At 39.8% G+C, this 18,452-nt stretch overlaps 1 protein-coding gene across 3 annotated transcripts in view; it reads left to right on the top strand.

The window, feature by feature from the left end:
* The window catches only part of LOC147610616 (Clathrin adaptor complex small chain family protein), a 38,847-nt gene extending 37,187 nt beyond the window's left edge, over window positions 1-1,660 (top strand). For all 3 annotated transcript variants that reach the window (XR_015264018.1, XM_086786111.1, XM_086786109.1), the window contains one exon: window positions 1,369-1,660. Coding sequence is in view for 2 of the 3 variants with exons in the window: in XM_086786111.1 (XP_086642237.1) it covers window positions 1,369-1,440 (72 nt within the window). In the remaining variant the exon portion in view is untranslated. The remainder of the gene's footprint in view (window positions 1-1,368) is intronic.
* The last annotated feature ends 16,792 nt before the right edge of the window (window positions 1,661-18,452 follow it).

Genomic DNA, 18,452 nt, shown 5'->3' with positions numbered 1-18,452 from the left:
GGGTGGAGACCAGAGAAAGCCGACTGATGCCAATACACCAAGGTCCGAAACCCACGGGAAACCTGAAGGTGAAGAGGCGAAAGGGCTGGAGAAGAAGGGGTGAGGATAAGGGGAGGAGGGGCAACAAAGGAAACAAAGAGGAAAAAGAGGAGGGGGGGCACACAGAGGGTGGCGCTGAGGGGAAGGCGGATGCGGAGGGAATGTGAATGAGAAGGATGGGGCGTGTGAGGTAGGATGGAGGTCCAAGGAGGGGGGGCAGGTGGGCGAAGGTGATGGGAGGGATGCAGCATGCAAGAGGAGGGGAAGGCGATGGGAGGAAGGCAGCACATGCGGGGGAAGCACGAAGGAGGATGGGGAAGAGGGGAGACGGGTGATGGCTGGGAAGAGCAGGCGCACAGGAGGGGCTCTTGGAGGCCGGCCAGCACGGCTCATGACTATGCTGTCCGGGGCTATCCAAAGGGAGGACAACTAATAGGTGGTCAGAGCGCTTGCAAGGATGCTGACTGTTCCTCCTCGGTAATTCGCCCACCCATATCTCCAATGGAAATGATTGCCATGCTGGGAAGCCGCTACGTGGCTCTAGTCCAAGCACCCTGCAGGTTGCAACATCACTTTCCCTACCTTATTAGAAAAAGTGTGGGAGGAGAGATTTGAATCCTGGATGTCATTTTCACCATGCAAGTGCCTTACCACTAGGCTATTGGGTCCATGTTGATTTGCCTAGAAAATATTTATATGGTTTTATGGTATTTATGAGGTTCCCCTTGTGCATGCAAAATCATTTATTCTTTTGTAAAACCACCCAAGAAGCAATCATGAGCCTACGTGCTAGAGCATATATCCGTTTTGAGAATCCTGATCTTTTTTTTTTTTCTGGGAAACTAACCCTTCCTTTGGGGCACAAAAAATATTCAGTTGTACTTCATGAATTCATGGGACTGCACACGCATGCAGAGGGAGACAGGCAGCTTTTAACGACTTTGGGCCAACTCATTTGCACACGCATGCGAGAGGCAGACATCCAGTTTTTAATGACTTTTGGCCAACCCAATTGCACACATGCTTGCAATCGGGCAAACGGAAGTCAACTAACTTTCATCAAGTGTCCAAAGAAATTCTATATTGAAGTTTGACTTTGTGAATGCATGTCATTTTCACAAGGAGTTGACTAGCAGTTCTGCCGTGAGCCATTTTTGCAAACTTTCTAACCTCCTTTCGGTTCATATGATCAAACTATGTATGTTTTTATATTCACAGTGAATCTAGATGTTCTTAAACATTACTTCAGTGCTGCTTGAGTGTAAGCAAAGTCATTGTAGTGTTTTTTAAGAAAAAGCAAACTCTTATGAGGTAAGTTTTGCATTGCAGGCTGGAGCGATTCACCGACATGATTGCGATCGCCCTCAAATCCACTGGAAAGCGATAGGGACAATTTCTTAATGTTACTTGGCCAAGCCTTTCATGGTGTAGGGCCTTGAACACCCTCAAACAAGAGGTTTCTTTTTTTTTTTGTCTTGAGAGAAGAAAAGAAGAGGGAGAGGAAGGGAAGGGGGGGGGGGGGGTGCGGCGGGGGCAGCACAAATCATACAAGGAGCACAAATGGCTCTTTACTTTGCATTAGTCACCTTGAAATGGCTATATATGATTGAAAATGGATGCCGTATAAGTTCTTCTTGTATTTGTGGAGAAGATTATAGTGTTGATAGTATGTTAAGTGTTTGGTGTTAATGAGTTGTCTTTAATATCATAAGCCCAACCTCTTTCTGGAATCAAACATACCCTGAACGTCTTCTTAATAACAAGTGAAGTTCGGAATGGCCACTTAAGTAGAGAATGGGTGTGGTTTAATGTCTAGTTAAGTTAGTACCTTAAAGTCAACTAGCGGCATCATGTGCTCTCTCAGGCGCAAAGAGAAGCAGTCATAACCAAGTAAACATCCAGATAAAGTAGCTAGTAGTTTCTTCTTCAGATAAAAGAGGACATTGTGTATTTGTAGGAACTAGGTGGACTACATCTCCTCAAGAAACATCTTTAGAAATCATAATGGCCTGTATTATGTGCCGCATTGCATTCAAATTACTTTGGTATTAGTTCACATCAATTCTCAAAAACGGCCCTCACATGTGTGTCACACTAGTTCACAAAAATGCTGAAGAATTCAAACCTTGGTGGATATAGAGTTTGGTCCTATGGACATTGAGAAACATACCTCCAGCCTGAAAAGAGAAGAAGGGCTCTAGAGGCCCAAACATGAAGATTGTAGAGGAGGGGGAGAGAGAGAGAGAGACTCTTACATCTTCAAAAGGCCTAGAGGAATCTATGAGACCAAAAAGGTAGTACAATGTATCCATGATGAATTTTGAACCATGGAAAAGGGAAAAAAAATTGTATGAAACTAGCAACGAGACGAAGTGTCCATGTGACGCTACATGATAATGTGTGGTCGTACGTTGATTTTGTGATGGGATCTTGCCATATCGCCTCGAAGGATATCTTCGATTTGCGGTTGTCTTACACATCTTATAAAATATTGTAAGGGTATGTGAGACTTCCGTGATATATGGAAAGTATCGCTACCATGTCTTTGACGTAAAGGCTCATACATGAGAGAGAGAGAGAGAGGAGAGAGAGACTTACATTAAACATCTTTGAAGGACCATAAGGCTAATGTTTAAATGATCAAATCAATGCTTGAACAATTTATATCATTTTTGCTTATTTTCAACAATTAGATTGAAGACAAAGAGAAACTACCATATATTTCATTGATTGAATGTCGATTACAAAATGTATGTGTTAAAGAGGTTGATCTACGAACCTCTTCATGGTTAGAAAATAATAGAAGTGTTTACATCTAGTAAAATGTCATGAAGTCACTTATAATGTCTATATGTTGAAAACTTTGAATAAAACACTAATAACTAAAAAAATTGTACATCTTATATATCGTCTTGAACTTCCAGAGTGTCACGCAACTCTTTATAGTTGATCTGTAAATTTGTGAATGTGATCATTATATCAACTAGATCTGTCTTTTAATCATCATCTTATTTTTTGACACCCATCAAATCTATGAAATATTGGACTTCACTTTTCCAAGAGGTTTGGTAAGTATATATGTAGCTTGATCATTTGTGAAGTCAATTTCACCTCCTTTGCTTGTACTTTCTCATGAACAAAATAATAATAAATTTTAATTTGCTTTGTTTGAGCATGAAACATTGGATTCTTTGCGATCAGGATGCAACTTTGCTTGTCACTATATGAATAGATGTAGGTTCATTCTAAGTAAACATTAAAATTTTTCAAGTAATCTCATCACATACATTGTATTCTTTATTGAATTACATTAAGCTTTTGTAGAAAATAATACCATTATGGATTGCCTTTTATTCTTCCATGAAATAGCACTTGAACCAAGAGAAAAGATATAGGTTGAGATAGACTTTCTATCATGCGCATTTGTTGCCCAATCAGCATCACAATATCCTTACAAAAATTATCACATATGGATCCCTTTTTTTCGGCATAACCTTTTGCCATGGGTCTTGCTTTATGTTTGCCAATGTATTAATGCAAAATTCACATACCTCTTGGGCTTACTTTCTCTCAATATATGCTTAAAGGCTTGCTTGTTACTCTCAATTTGATCCACATTTTTTGCTACTTTAAGTATCACCTTGGAGGCTTCTTTATCACTTTTTGGGATGTTTTATCTTTCAAATCATTAATGTCTTTCCTTGGATTTTTTTGAGATGTGTTTTGATGTGATAACACATCCTCATCATGGGCTAGATTGTTAATGCAATTGTCATGCCGAAAATTTTTCGTTTCTTTATAATCCTCATTCTCAAACAAAGAGGATGTGTTGTGTTTATTTTTTTTTGAGAAAAAATAGCACTCATTCTCATAAAAAATGATATCACAGCTTTCCTTACAACGGAATCAAACAAGGTGTATGTATTTTCATTTGAAGCATAGACAAAGAAGATGTATTTGTTTAATTTTACCAACTTTCATATCTAGTAATTTTTACTATCCACTAACTTGCGTTCTTAGAAAACACTAGGGCTTCCAACTTCTCACCCATCTTTGTATTGGTGTTCACTTGAGGAATGGAGCACATTGAAGTATCTTATCGAAAATATACTCATGCATCCCTCTTCGTTGCTCTCCTACATTGTGAGGCCATTTTGCTAATCTCCACAAATCTCCATCAATGGTTATGCCTTCTCGGATCTCGAGTTGTCTTGACTCTCAAACACAAGAAAAACAAGTACACAACATGACCAATGATGAACTAAGCACTACCATACACAGGTGAAACGCGTCTCTACCCATGAAGAGAGCTAATCTGGTGTTCAATATATAGACATAATCACATGAGCACTGAGTGGTGCTGACATCTGGGACACAGATAAATACTCTATCGTGCTCATTGCATGCGTTTTAGGAATCATGATACCACCATGTGTAGGTTCCCACAACCAATAGCTCAATTGCCTGCACGAGGCACCATTTAGATGTACCCATACCATCTCTTGATGATAATATGGCTATACTGACCACCCTATACAACAAAATGTGTAAAACTATCCAAGGGGTATGTATAGAGTATCTAATGTATCTATACCACTACCCGATTAGTCACTTGTGTATAAGTCAATTTTGACAATAAGCAATACGCATTCATTCCCTTGCGATAGAATATTTGTGAGCTCTTCTCTCCTCTACTCTTCCTTGCACACATGTTATTGAATCTTGTTGGTAGGATGCCTACTAGATAGGTTTGTTTGTATGTTTTCCTCTTCTAGTTTCTTCTTCCCTATCCACCTTTTGTGAGAGAGAACTACTACGAAGGTTATCTCCTTCTTGTCTCCATCTAGGCAAGGGAAGCTCTACCTTCACCCCCTTAGCAAAGGAGCATTCCGGTGATAAACACGAAGTGAGGATACGAGATGGCTATCTCCTTCTTGCCTCCATCTAGGCATGGGAAGCCCTACTTTCATCCCCTTAGCAAAGGAGTAATCAAAGTGACAATGAAGTGAGAATGCAAGATGGCTCTCTCCTTCTTGCCTTCATCTACGCAAGGAAAGCTCTACCTTCATTCTAGTGTGATAATGGAGCGAGGATGCGAGACGACTATCTCTTTCTTGCCTTCATCCAGGCAAGGGAAGCTCTACCTTCACCCCCTTAGAAAAGGTGCATTTCAGTGCAACGAGAGAGAGGGTACAACAAACGAGATGGTGCTCCCACATTAGGGAGTTTCATTACCACACAAAGGCAAGGGAAGCTCTGCCTTCACCTCTTTAGCAAAGGAGCATTCCAGTGTGACAAGAGAGTGAAGATGCAAGATGGATATCTTCTTCTTGCCTCCATCTAGGAAAGGGAAGCTCTATCTTAGTAAAGGAGCATTTTGGTGTGACGAGAGTGAGGCTACAACAGAAGAGCTTCACCTCCTTAGCAAAGGAGCATTCTGGTGTGATGAGAGTGAGGGTGTAACACACAAGCTAGCGCATCCAAATGTGGAGTTGCATTGCGGCACAAAGGTAAGACCCAATGATAGCACATGGTTTAGTAAGACTAAGATAAGCTCTTGACTTGAAGATATTTGGCATCGCTCTGTTGGGGACTAGTCTAAGTCTTAGCTCCATTCTTCCATCCATTCCTAGTGATTAGGATATTGCCCAATATTACCAAGTGTTGATTTAGGAGGTTAGTTTCTAAAAGGTATATGGTTTTGAGCCTTGGATGAGTTTACTTTATTGTTTTTTATTTGGATTTTAGTTTGTTATTTTTGATTTGGTTTTGAAGTTTGTTTTCATTCCATTTTCATACCTTAGAAGGGTTCATTGGTCTATTGCATGATCTTGAAGTCCATAAGGTTTTGATCTCAATAAATTATTGAGCCAAAGGAATAGATTAGAAATTGTGATTAGGAGTGGAATACACTATAAAAACAAAAGCATTGAGCTCCATCAGGTTTAGATTAGAGTGTGAAGTTAATTTTACTTCATGCATTTTTTCATGTATTTTTAGTTTTGGAAGATTAGGATTAAACAAATTAATCACCTCCCACCATCAAGTCTTAAAAATCCTAAAAAGTCTACAAGCTAGGACAACCCATCTCCCAAGCTGGGAGACATTAGCCCATTACGCATTGTCTTATGTGAAAAGATGACATGAGTCTAGCAAATGTGAGCCTAGAGATATGAGACATGAGCTATGAGTCGTCTCTAGAGACATGAGTTATGAGTTTTAAGACGTGAGCCATGGGTTTGGAGGCATGCGACAACATAAATGAGTAAATAGGCATGAGTAAAGGTAAATAAACATAATATTATACCATACATGAGTATAGAGATAGGTAAACCAAATATTGTATCAAGTCATTAAAACAACCTTGAAGATCTATAAGAACATACCTACTCATGTCCTACGTAGTTGTGTGGCTAGCCTCGATTGACATTGTGACTAGTCACAAGATTTTGTCTTAAGAGATGTGGACCTCATCATCCGTATAGCTACATCATTGGGATAAATGATTCCCAATCTATAACCGTCAATTGTTTTCAAGGAGAATTTCACATTGGAACTAAACATGCATCTTACACGTTTCTGTGACTATTATGAAATATTTCATTATCCTCGAGAGGAGATGGATTGCATCCACTAATTATGTAGTTGATTGGTGGAAAATGAATTTTAACACTCAAGCTTCCCTATAGCACTAATTACGTAGTCGATTAGTGGAAAAGGAATTTCAACACTCGAGCTTCCCTATGGGATGGTTACCTTACCGTTGGTGGATAAGGAGATGGATTGCAACATCTAATTATGTAGTCAATTAGTGGAAAAGGAATTGTAACACTCGAGCTTCCCTACAGGATGGTTACCTTACCCTTGGCAGACAAAAACACCTCGAACCTTCCAACATCCCAAGTCTCGTCATCCAATTTTAAGCCATTACCTCACCTAACCCCTACACTCAACACTCATCTAGCCTCATCACATTGACTACCCCTCAAACCATTATGGGGATCCAAGACCTTGCAGTCAAAGATGATGGTGGCCACCCCCTAAATGATAATGCCTCTTACTGCATTGACTACCCTCTCAAACCATTATGGGGATCCAAGACCTTGTCGGCAAGGATGATGACCACCCCCTAAATGATAACCCCAAGAACATTTCAAAAGGAGGTCACCAAGGATTGGGTACCCAAGTGCCCAAGGATCCAAGACCTTGTTGGCAAAGATGAACATTTCAAGGAGGTCATCAAGAAGGAGCGGGTACCCCTAGAGTAACAAAGGTACCCAAGAGCACTCTGGCTAGCTAAGATAGGTACAATGCTAAAGGAAAGTCATGGTAGCCACTATAATCATAAGCCTACCCTTGAGCGGTAAGTGGGAGTCCCAAGCAGCATAGTTCTACCCAAAAACCCAAGACCCATGCTGAATCTCTATCAAAGGATCCTTGTCAAAGGATCCTTATCAAGATGTTAGAAGCTAAATGCTTCTATGATGGAAACCCTTCTATTTATGTCCTAAAGGCCTCATAGTAATCCTCACTCCAATCCCCTAAGCCTGAGAAAATCAAATGGTAGCCACACAAACCTCATTTTGCACCCAATATAGATGACATTCCGTTGGGTTAAATCCAAGCTAATAGAAGCACATGGCTTTTATAAAGGAGACCGCTACATTCCATTTGGTCCAACCAAATTGTTAGAAGCACAAGGCTTCTAAAAAGGGGACCCCTACATTTTGTTGGGTCCCAACCAAGCTGTTAGAAATGCAAGGATTCTACAAAGGGGACCCCTCCATTATGTTTTGAGTCCCAACTAAGTTATTAGAAGCGCAAGGCTTGCACCAAGGGAACCCCTACATTTGGGTTCCAAAGTCAAGAAATCCCATATCACAAGTCTCTAAAATCGCACCATTAAATGCTAAACCAAAGATGGAGTGGAGACATAAAGCCATGCCTTTGCTGATCCCTAATCTTAAGAAAGAATGGAGAGCAGTGCTACTACCTTGACTGAAGAGCCGTGGCTACTACCACCTCGACTCACAAGTTGATACCACCTTCAAAGGAATCAAAAGAGTATGTGGACACTTATCCCACGTATGTAGTGGGCCTACCTAACCCCATTCCCATCAAAGAAGATCCACACATGGTGTGAAACTCTAAAGAGAGCTGCATACACATTTCCTTAGTGCTACCAAGGAAATGTATATATATTCCTTGGGAATGCTTGGTACTGCCAAGAATTCCCAAGGCCCAAGGGGAGGATCGCGATGGGCCCAAAACACCCCCATGCACCGTGTTGCTAATAATAACAACTTGCCAACTAGAAGTGGAAGGACAAAGCTCAATTAAGCGCACTAGCAAAAAGCTGGTGATAATGATGTCCAAGATTTCATCGTGGTTAGGCAACAAGCAGTTCACTTAGTGATCCACTTAGTCAGCCACCTTAAACCCTCAAACCCCCATTGTTAACATAGCACCTCCTACCAATTGTTGTGTATGTGTAATGTAGCATGTCCTACCAATTGTTATATGTACACGTATACGCGGGAATGATACATAAAAACAAAATAAAATATGAAAACAAGAAAAAACTAAAACAATCACTTATGCTCACATACAAAACATTCACACCCACATGCACATTCTTTAAACACACGCATGCATACATGTTCACATCCACACACATGTGCACAAACATACATGTGCACATCCCCTCTATCCACACACATGCACACACACATACACAAACCCTCCATCTATCTACTCTCACTACATGTGCACAACACTTGTTCACTCTCATACACTCACAAACATGTTCACATGCACAATCCATCTTCACACACACGTGCATACACACACATACAATAGAAACACTTGCACATGCACACTCCTCAAAAACACACTTGTACAAAAGTGCACACCCCCCACAACATCACACAATCACCCACATATGCACACCCACATGTCTCTATGCACACATGTGCACACTTGTTTAAGAAATCCCATCCTCCCCTTATTTTTGTCTTTTTTAATATTTTCTAACACATTTTTAAAAAAACATAAAATAGTCAATATAGGACATTGGATGCTTAGGAGCAGGATGATCTTCTAGAGGTCCAAAATTGCATGAAATGCAATGATGCCAAGAAACTTCAAAAATGGCAAATTAAGGCAAGATAAAAACTTTCTAGGATAAAGGTTTCTCTTCAAAGGCCTTCTTTAAGAATCTAAATATTCCATTTGTAGACTCAAAAAGGACAACGGGTAGTGGAATCAAAACAAACATCAACTAGAGGTAGAAGTATTGAACCATTTTACTGCTCTTTTTGCTGCCCGTACATAGCCAAACCTTACATGCACGTCGTCACACTCTTTTGCTGCCAGCAGGTTAACCAAATTGTTACACCTCAGAAATGAATGGAAATGGAAGCATCTTTTATAGAGGAAGAGTTGCATGACGCCTCACATGGTTTAGAAAAATGGAAATCTATTGGGGCTGCTATGGATTTATAGTAGAGTTATTTCTTGTTCTGCACCCTTGCCCAAGTAGATCGACATTGGCATCACATGAAGAAGGAGAGGAGCAACAAGAAGCAAGATGGAGAAAGAGCAAGAGGAAATGAGAATTGAGAGAGAGAAAGAGCAAGAGGCAATGAGAATTGAGAGAGAGAAAGAGCAAGATACAACAAGAGAGTCAAGAGAGAGAAAAAGGAGAGAGAGAGAGAGAGAGAGAGAGAGAGAGAGAGAGAGAGAGAGAGAGAGAGAGAGAGAGAGAGAGAGAGAGAGAGAGAGAGAGAACAATTAGTGCTGCCAAACTCAAAGATCAAGGCAAGAAAGCCAAAACAAATGGAAAGCCCACACACACAAGAATTGGAATAGGCGCAAAGAAGAAGTAAGAGAGAGAGAGAGAGAGAGAGAGAGAGAGAGAGAGAGAGAGAGAGAGAGAGAGAGAGAGAGAGAGAGAGAGAACATTTAGTGTTGCCAAACCCAAAGATCAAGGTAAGAAAGCCAAAACAAATGGAAAGCCCACACACATAAGAATTGGTATAGGCGCCAAGAAGAAGTAGAAGCCAGGATGAATAAAAGAAAAACCAAACCAACAAGCATTCAAGTACGACTACGATAAGCAAGATCTGGGACCTAAAACCAGTAAACCAAAAGAATCCAGCAAAAAAGGGAGAAGGTCGAGCACAAGTATAGTCGGTATCATCCAACAATTTGTAATTTTAGCCCCTAGTAAAGAGAGTTGAAGAAAGCAGTTAAGTTGGAGAAAGTTTTCAGATTGGAGTACACACATTGGGCACACATTTTTGCCCATCACTGATGCATATCACTTGCATATTTTCACTAAGGGCATCCATTTGTTTTGGTCACATCTTGTATATTTTATGTGACCGGCATATTTCACGTAAGGGCATCCAATTTTTGCTATGTTGTCACATCTTTGTACCTCATGGCACACAGGGACACATGCACATATAGTTAACCTCATCAACGACAACCCTCCAGGTAAATTTTTGCATGGGAGGACCATGGCAAGTGTAAGTGTGGTAAATGGAGGACCCATCACCTTGATAACCATGGATGATCTTATAGCTACCTCTAAAGAGCTTTAAGGAATACAACCTCTACTTTGACCCAATTTAACACAAATAACACTTCGCCCTAGCCAACGTATTAAACCACAAATAAGTCCGATACCTAAGCATCATGCTGTGAATAATATCCTATTATGTCAAGAAGGTTTGAACCACCATCTTCCCATGCAAAGCATTCATGCTCCTAGCACTAATTTGGCTAATCATGAGGTGCAAGCCCAACCACCTGATTTTGAAGGGTCTAAGGTGATTCCAAAATCAAAGGAGGCCTCACATGAAGAACTTCTACATTGCATATAATTTGCAAGGTACCTCTACCACCAAGGCTATCTTCAATATGTCTTGCATCTGACTCTATGAAGTTTTTCTTGAATCTACCACTTAATCTCTCGCACACCAACTTTACGGTGTATCTTGAATCATCCACGCCTCTTTAATCCAACATAACTTCACCGCCAACCTAGGTTACTCGACACAAGGATAGAGTCACACCATTAGAAAGGAGGGTATGTTAACCACTTTTCTAGTTAACATGGTTTCACTCACCTATACTTGGCCCTGTGCCATCTTATCTGTTGAATGTGCAACACCTATCTTTTGTAAGGTGGTGCTAGACATTGTACAACGACCTTACCGCATAAGCTTAATGAAAAATAAGGAAAGCCTAAGGGCTTCATGTATATACTTGCTTAAGATTAGTAATAGTAGCCAAACCAGTGTAAATACTAGTCACATGTATATAAATCAATTTCTACAATAAGAAATATACATTCATTTCGTTGAAATAAAATGTTTATGAGCTCTTCTATTCTCTACTCTTTCTTGCATCATGTATGTTATTGAATCTTTTTTGCTTGATGGATTCATGCTAGATAGTTTTGTTTATAGGTTTCCCTCTTACATTAGCTCTTCCCTACTCACCTTTTGTAAGAGAGAACCATCATGAAGTCTATCTATTCCATTAGCTTCTTCCCTACTCACCTTTTGTAAGAGAGAACCACCACAATGGCTATCTCTTTCTTGCCTCCATCTAGGTAAGGGAAGCTCTACCTTCACTCCCTTAGCAAAGGAGCATTCCAATGTGACAATGGAGTGAGGATGCATTGGATGAGCTAGGGCTAAAGAACACATAGTCTAGCTTATACATGTTCTAAATATGAAGTGGATCACCTGATCAAAGATTGACCATACAAATCAAGGGATGTGTACCTTTTATGAGCAGAAACATCTGAGCAAAATTTTTCACTAGATGTAGATTCACAAAGCTTGAATTTGTTGTTGGATTGATGAGATTTTATGATATGGAGTTATATTTGTGTTATTTTGGTTTTGTAGAGATAGAAAAACTATGGGTGTATGTCTGATGTCCTAGGAGTCAAAGCTAACTCATAACCAAATTAGTTACCTTGAGTTGAGGATCCAGAGTCAGATAGGGTTAAATGAACATCAGAAACTATTAGGTGAGTGTGAAGAAGAGTAGATCTTATCTGTCTGAGGTATAGGGAAGTGTTTTAGTGTTTGGTGTGATAGCCAGAGGACTATTAGTTGTGTTTTAGACTAATTATGAGCTGAAAGGTGATTCAGGTATCAGGTTTGAGCCAGCTGTAGTCAGTAGATAGTCGATAATGTTATATCTTTATGAAATTTGAGTTGTCTAAGAGTCAGGGAGTGTCAGAGAACACATAAGTGAAGATATCTGATTTAGCTGAGGTAGCTGAATCAACTGGGTCTATTTCAGTTAGATCCCATTAGATAGGTGTCAGCAACAGAAGGTCAGCAACATGTTAGTAAGATTCTGGGGTTAGAGTTTTAAGGTTAGCTGATGCTAGAGGATAATTAGAGATCCTGGAGGACTCATATAAGACTGGGGTCAACATCTATGTTCTAAATCAGCTTGCAGTCAGTTGTGTGTCAACTAGGAAGGATTCAAGTAGCTGATTGTCAGAGGAGGTCAGTTGTGTCATATAGGTTGAAGATCAGAGGTGTTGGAGGTTAGGTCTGACATACATGGGAGGATAGCTTGAGGAGTCAACCGAGTCAGATTGAAGTGGGTTGAGGTGTCAAATTATCACCTTCAATTGAGAGGATTCAGAGTCAGATAGGGTCAAATGAACATAAGAAACTATTAGCTGAGTGTGAAGAAGAGTATATCTTATCAGTCTGAGTTGAAGGGAAGTGTTTTAGTATTTGGTCTAATAGCTAGAGGATTGTTAGTTGTGTTTCAGACTGATTATGGGCTGACAGGTGATTCAGGTATCATGTTTGAGTCAGCTGCAATCACTAGAGAGTCTACAATGTTATATATTTATGAAATTTGAGTTGTCTCTGAGTCAGGGAGTGTCAGAGGACACATAAGTGAAGATATCTAATTCAACTGAGATAGCTGAATCAGCTGGGTTTGTTTCAGCTAGATCTCGTTAGACAGTTGTCAGCAGAAGGTCAACAATGTGTTCACATAAATAAAAAGAGAGAAATAGACTCTCACCTATATACTAGTCGCCACGGCTAGCATTGGTGAGATCAACTTATTTAGATGGCAAAGCAACAACAATCATACGTGGAACCCAGTGGCTTAAAGAAGTGCTCTCTATGTCTCACCACAATGTCATTGAAGTACTCCTCTAGTGTAGGATGGTATGGAAGTTGTGTTGGCCCTTCATTGGTAGAGGCTTTGATAACTTGGTCCAAAAGTCTCCTTGAATCTATCAACACATGATCCATCCACACTTCTTTTGCAAGCCATGCAATAAAAGGATGGTTAGATAGCTTTATGCCATAGCTCTGTTTCAAATTCTCATCTGTCCCCAAAAGTGAAAGGATAGATGCTTTCTTTTCCTTGAAGCATGTTGCTATAGAGATTTGATAAAAATTATCTAAGGTAATCTTCATATGGCAGACTCCATAAGATATCGAACCACTCTTTTCCATGAGAGGGATTCACAATGGATAACATCTACACATATCACAATTATCACATATACACTTTAACGATAGTATCTTTCCAATGAAAATTTTGAAAGGGTATTATAACTCACCCGATGTATCTTCCTACAATACATAGCACTGACTGTATTTTTTATTACCTCCACTTTAGAATCACATTCATCCTTTGGTATTGTGAAGGGAATCTTTTTGCACGCAACATCAAAGTCTGCCTTCCACTTTCCCTATATTTCAATCACACAATGAAAGAAAAACATACTATGAATGAAAATTAAGAAATATTACATAATCTTGATATGCTAAGATTCTATTAAAAACACTCACCAAGAATACCATTTGACCAAGAATGGCTTGTGTGGGTGGGTACCATACTCTCTTTTCATTTGCCACTTCCTTTTGTCTTGCTTGCTCAATTGCTTTCTTCTCTTCTTCACTAAAACCCTCTATGAAGTGACTAGCATCACAAGTGGCAAGTGTGCTAGTATGGTAAAGATAGTATTTAAGATTTGTGACCACAATGACATCCTTATTTAGCCTATCAATTGAGTAGAATTTAAATGTCATGGAAGATGTATCCCACAGCAAACATATTCATGATACCAAATCAATAGAGAGATTATATTTATCCCATGTAGCCCTTATGTTATCGTCCACATCCTTTGAGGTTTCATTTGGCATTGTGAGACTGAAAGAATGAAAGAGCCCTTTGTGCTAATATACCCCTCTTCTTGGACAGCCCTCTTTAGAGTGGTAAGTTCACTTCTTAATTGCCTCACAATTGGATTAACAAGACATCTGTACAAGGGAATGCGAGGGGATACAAGGCCTTTATGATGAATAGTAATGTCCTCTAGGATATCCCCACCTTCAGGCTTTTTAATGCTAGCTGAAAATAAGATCCTCCACATCATCTTTCTGGCTCTCTTGTTTAGCTTCTCCATTATTGTTCCCTTGATCATATTTCTTATCTCCTTGGCCCGCAGTTAGGGCATCATCAAGAGATTGGCCTTCCATGTATTGAGAATATCACTCCCTTTTTTGCTGAGCATCCTCATGCTCTTTGGCTAGCCTCCTTCTCTTCTTGCTTCTTCTTCTTCTTGCCACCTCCTTTGGATGTGCTACCAGAAGCTCTCTTCCCTCTCTAAAGAGATCAAAGACACAAGGTAGATGCAAATCAATATACACAATCCTAAACTAAAATATTTGTGAAAGCTGATTTATAGAGAGCTAAACTTAGGAGAGGCATTGTTGCAAGTGCTATATCTGCAAAATGAACAATAAGCATCAAAATAAAAATGTAAATAAGCCACATATAAGCATCACTCCCGTTAAAAAAAAAATTGTTGGAAAAACAGATTGGGAGGGAGTTTATTTATATCCACAATATCAAACCAAGACGGGCGACTGCTCACATACATGCGACCCACTGCTAGCGCTGGGTGCCAGACCCACAAGCAGCCCGATAAGCCACCACAAGCACAACCGACAAGAGCCCCCCCCCCCCCCCCCAAACCAAAAAAAAAAAAAAACAAACAAACCTACCTAAGAAAGATCCTCCAATGCTAAGAAAAATCGTGAAAGGCCAGCATAAGAATGCTAGGTCACCATATTTCGCCAGTAAGTAAAATGCTGAGAAGAGAAGGGAAAAAAATTAAGAGACGGGCAAGCTTACCTTGTCACATTTGGAATGAGTAGATAATGTAGGATAGGTGTAACCCTTCGCTTTCTATCCTCTTTGAAGGCTTATAATAATATTTTCAAAGTTTGAAACACATTTTAGTTTTATTTTAAAAACAATGCTAAAAAAAAACCCACATTTAGTGTAAATCCAACTTCAAATTTTGAAAGTTACCTTTTGAAATTTGAGTTGAAGGTTCATATGAATACCTTCAAAATTTCAAGGGTTGTGCATTTAATTTTTAAAATTTTCTCAAGTGATAGTTTTCAAATTTTTAGATTGCGGGTTTTCTACGTTTTCTAGAAATCGTTTTTTTCGAGCACTGGTGGGCAAGTGACAATAGGGGAAAGAATACGTGTGAGTTATTTAGGTAAAGATTTATAATCTGGAAAAGTGGCCAAATCATGAGAAATTTATTGTCATTAAATATTTTGTATGATTGAACTCATCAGTTATTTGCATGGCTGTGTTGCAAGTTGTTAGTGGTAAAAACATTGTGAGGATGGTAGGTGATGGCCTCTATAACACCACCAGCTGCCACACAAGAAGAAAATGTAAAGGGATCAGAACTACGAGACACTAAAAAATCCTAGCTCCAAGGGCACCAATTAACTTTGCACCTATCCTCAATCCTTTGATTGACGCAATCTGACACCTCAACCCACTTCAATCTGACTCAACTGACTCCTCCAGTTCTCCTCCCATGTTAGATTTGACCTCCAACACCTGTGATCTTCAACCTATATGCCACCACTTATAACCCCAAGATCTTACTGAACATGTTGCTGACCTTCTACTGACACCTGTCTGATAGGATCTAACTGAAATAGACCTAGTTGATTTAGTTGAATCAGATATCTTCACTTATGTGTCCTTTGACACTCCATGACTCTCAGAAAACTCAAATTTCATAAAGATATAACACTATAGAGAGTCTCTACTGACCGTACAACTGACTTAAACCTGATACCTGAATCACCTTTCCGCCCACAATCAGCTAAAACACAACTGACGGTCCTCTGGCTGCTGTCAAGTCAAACACTAAAACACTTCCCTTTAACTTAGATAGATAAGATCTACTTCTTCACACTCAACTGATAGTTTTTGATGTTGATTTGACCCTATCTTACTTCGAATCCTCTCAAGTAAAGGTGATTGATTTAGTTATGAGTCAGCTCTGACTCCTAGGACATCAAACATACACCCATAGTTGTTCTATCTCTACAAACTCAATCAAAATAACATAAATATAACTCATATCATAAAATCTCATCAATCCAACAACAAATTCAAGCTCTAAACACTCAGTCTTCTTTATATAAACAAAACCATACCTTGTCTCAACATCTATGAGTCATGGGCTCAAACAAAAGAGAAGAAGAAGAAGAAGAAGGAAAAACAACCTAAGGGATCCTCCATAGATGGACCCTAACATCAACTCTTCATGACATTATCTTCATACCCACCACGGCTTCAATCCTCTCAGTGAATCTACAGCCACAATCTGCATGTCTTCAAACACACAAACTAGTCTTCAAAGTTGAATTAAGTCTCTATTAGGTTGAATCTATACCCACAGTTGAGCATGTATTAGGTTGAACCAAGTCTCTATCAGAGATGTCACACAGAGATCCTAGGGAAACCACATCCTAGCTAATTTTCTTTTAGAATGTTGTGCACCGCCCCGACTCCCTCGATTTCCCATACTTGTTCCTTTTCCTTCATGCCTGTGCATATCTTCTTCTAGGAGGCCACACATCGCTTTTTCCACCAAGGGTCCACTCCATAGTATCATATATACATTACATTTACCTTTACATCATGTTTGGATTGGGCTTGAGATTCTTCTCACAATGTATTAAAATCAGTGCTATTAAAGAATCTTGATTCTAAATCTTTATCATTAATTCGTTCATGTTGTGTTCACAAAATCCATCCTCATTGAAAGAAAAGATAAGATTTGTGTTTTTTGCTTAAATAAAGTGTAATCATTTTAAGTTATGTAAAAACATATCTCTTAACTGTCTATTATGAAAATATATGCGGGCCAATTTACAACTTAACTATTTCAATAGTCATCTAACTCTTATTCCATCATTCACTCCACCCATTTTCATATTAACCATCACTCTTGTCTCTCCACATACAAAAGGGAGTAATGGAATTGGCAACCTTGACTAATGAAGATCGCATCATCAAGAATTTGCATCTTGTTAAACGAATGGAGTTCCAACTGTTACTAAGAAGCAATTATGTTCTACCTTCGATGTTTCAAAAAGTTCTTTGACACTCTACAAATACGTGGCGACTTGCAATAACGTGTCTTTTAAAGTGCCTAGTGTAAACCATGGAGAATAGTACCAAGCGAGAGAGAGAAAGAAAGAAAGAAAGAAAGAAAGATTTTATTAACGTCTTCCAAAAGACCGAACTCGGCCTATGAGACAAATCGGAGTACCTGTTTGGGGTATCCTCTGTCATCCCAACAAAATGAAAAAGTACTGAATAAAAAAAGCTGAATCTGGGTGTGCAGGGGATGGAGCTCTATTACTAGGAGAATGCAAAGCTATATGCATGGAGTATACAATCATGATATGCAACCTAGCTAGCTCCATCCTGTACCAAGCGAGAGAGAGAGAGAAAAAGCGCTGCAGTCTGCCTGCTTTCCACGAGCCAAAAAGCACACGCATGGCCTTATGGCCTAGCTTTCTATGTGCCATCTGTACCCTGGAGATGTGCTGCCTGCGGCTGTACAAGACTGAACTGTCCCGCCTATACCTGCTGGACAGAACTGTCCTTATCTGCCTGTATGTACCTGTTCGTACAAGTTTACACCTGCACAGTAGGCGCCTGCACCTGCAGCACCCGTACCAGCCTGTACCAGCCTTCTCACAGCTGCTGTACTGTACGGCTATTCTCCACGCAGTCAACCGGCCTGCTTTCTCCTCTCTTCCACGCAGCCAACTTCTACGCAGCCACTCCAAAAAGCACATGCGCCTCCTCTAGGGAAAGGCGCCTCTTTTGCCTGCTAGCCCTCCTTTTACCCCAAAAAGCACACGTGGCCCCAATATAGCTTATGGGCCACGTTTTCTTCAATGAAGGGCTTAATAAATGATTTTAAAGGTTTTTAAACCTTTTAAACTAAAATCTCTTTGCCCCCTTTCACACATGGGGTTATCCACACATGGGCTCCCTTTTTGACTCCA

The sequence above is a fragment of the Cibotium barometz genome, chromosome 49 (assembly GCF_041138505.1).
Source record: "Cibotium barometz isolate CiBa-2024 chromosome 49, ASM4113850v1, whole genome shotgun sequence".
NCBI lineage: Eukaryota > Viridiplantae > Streptophyta > Polypodiopsida > Cyatheales > Cibotiaceae > Cibotium > Cibotium barometz.
This window is presented reverse-complemented; position numbering and strand designations above follow the sequence as displayed.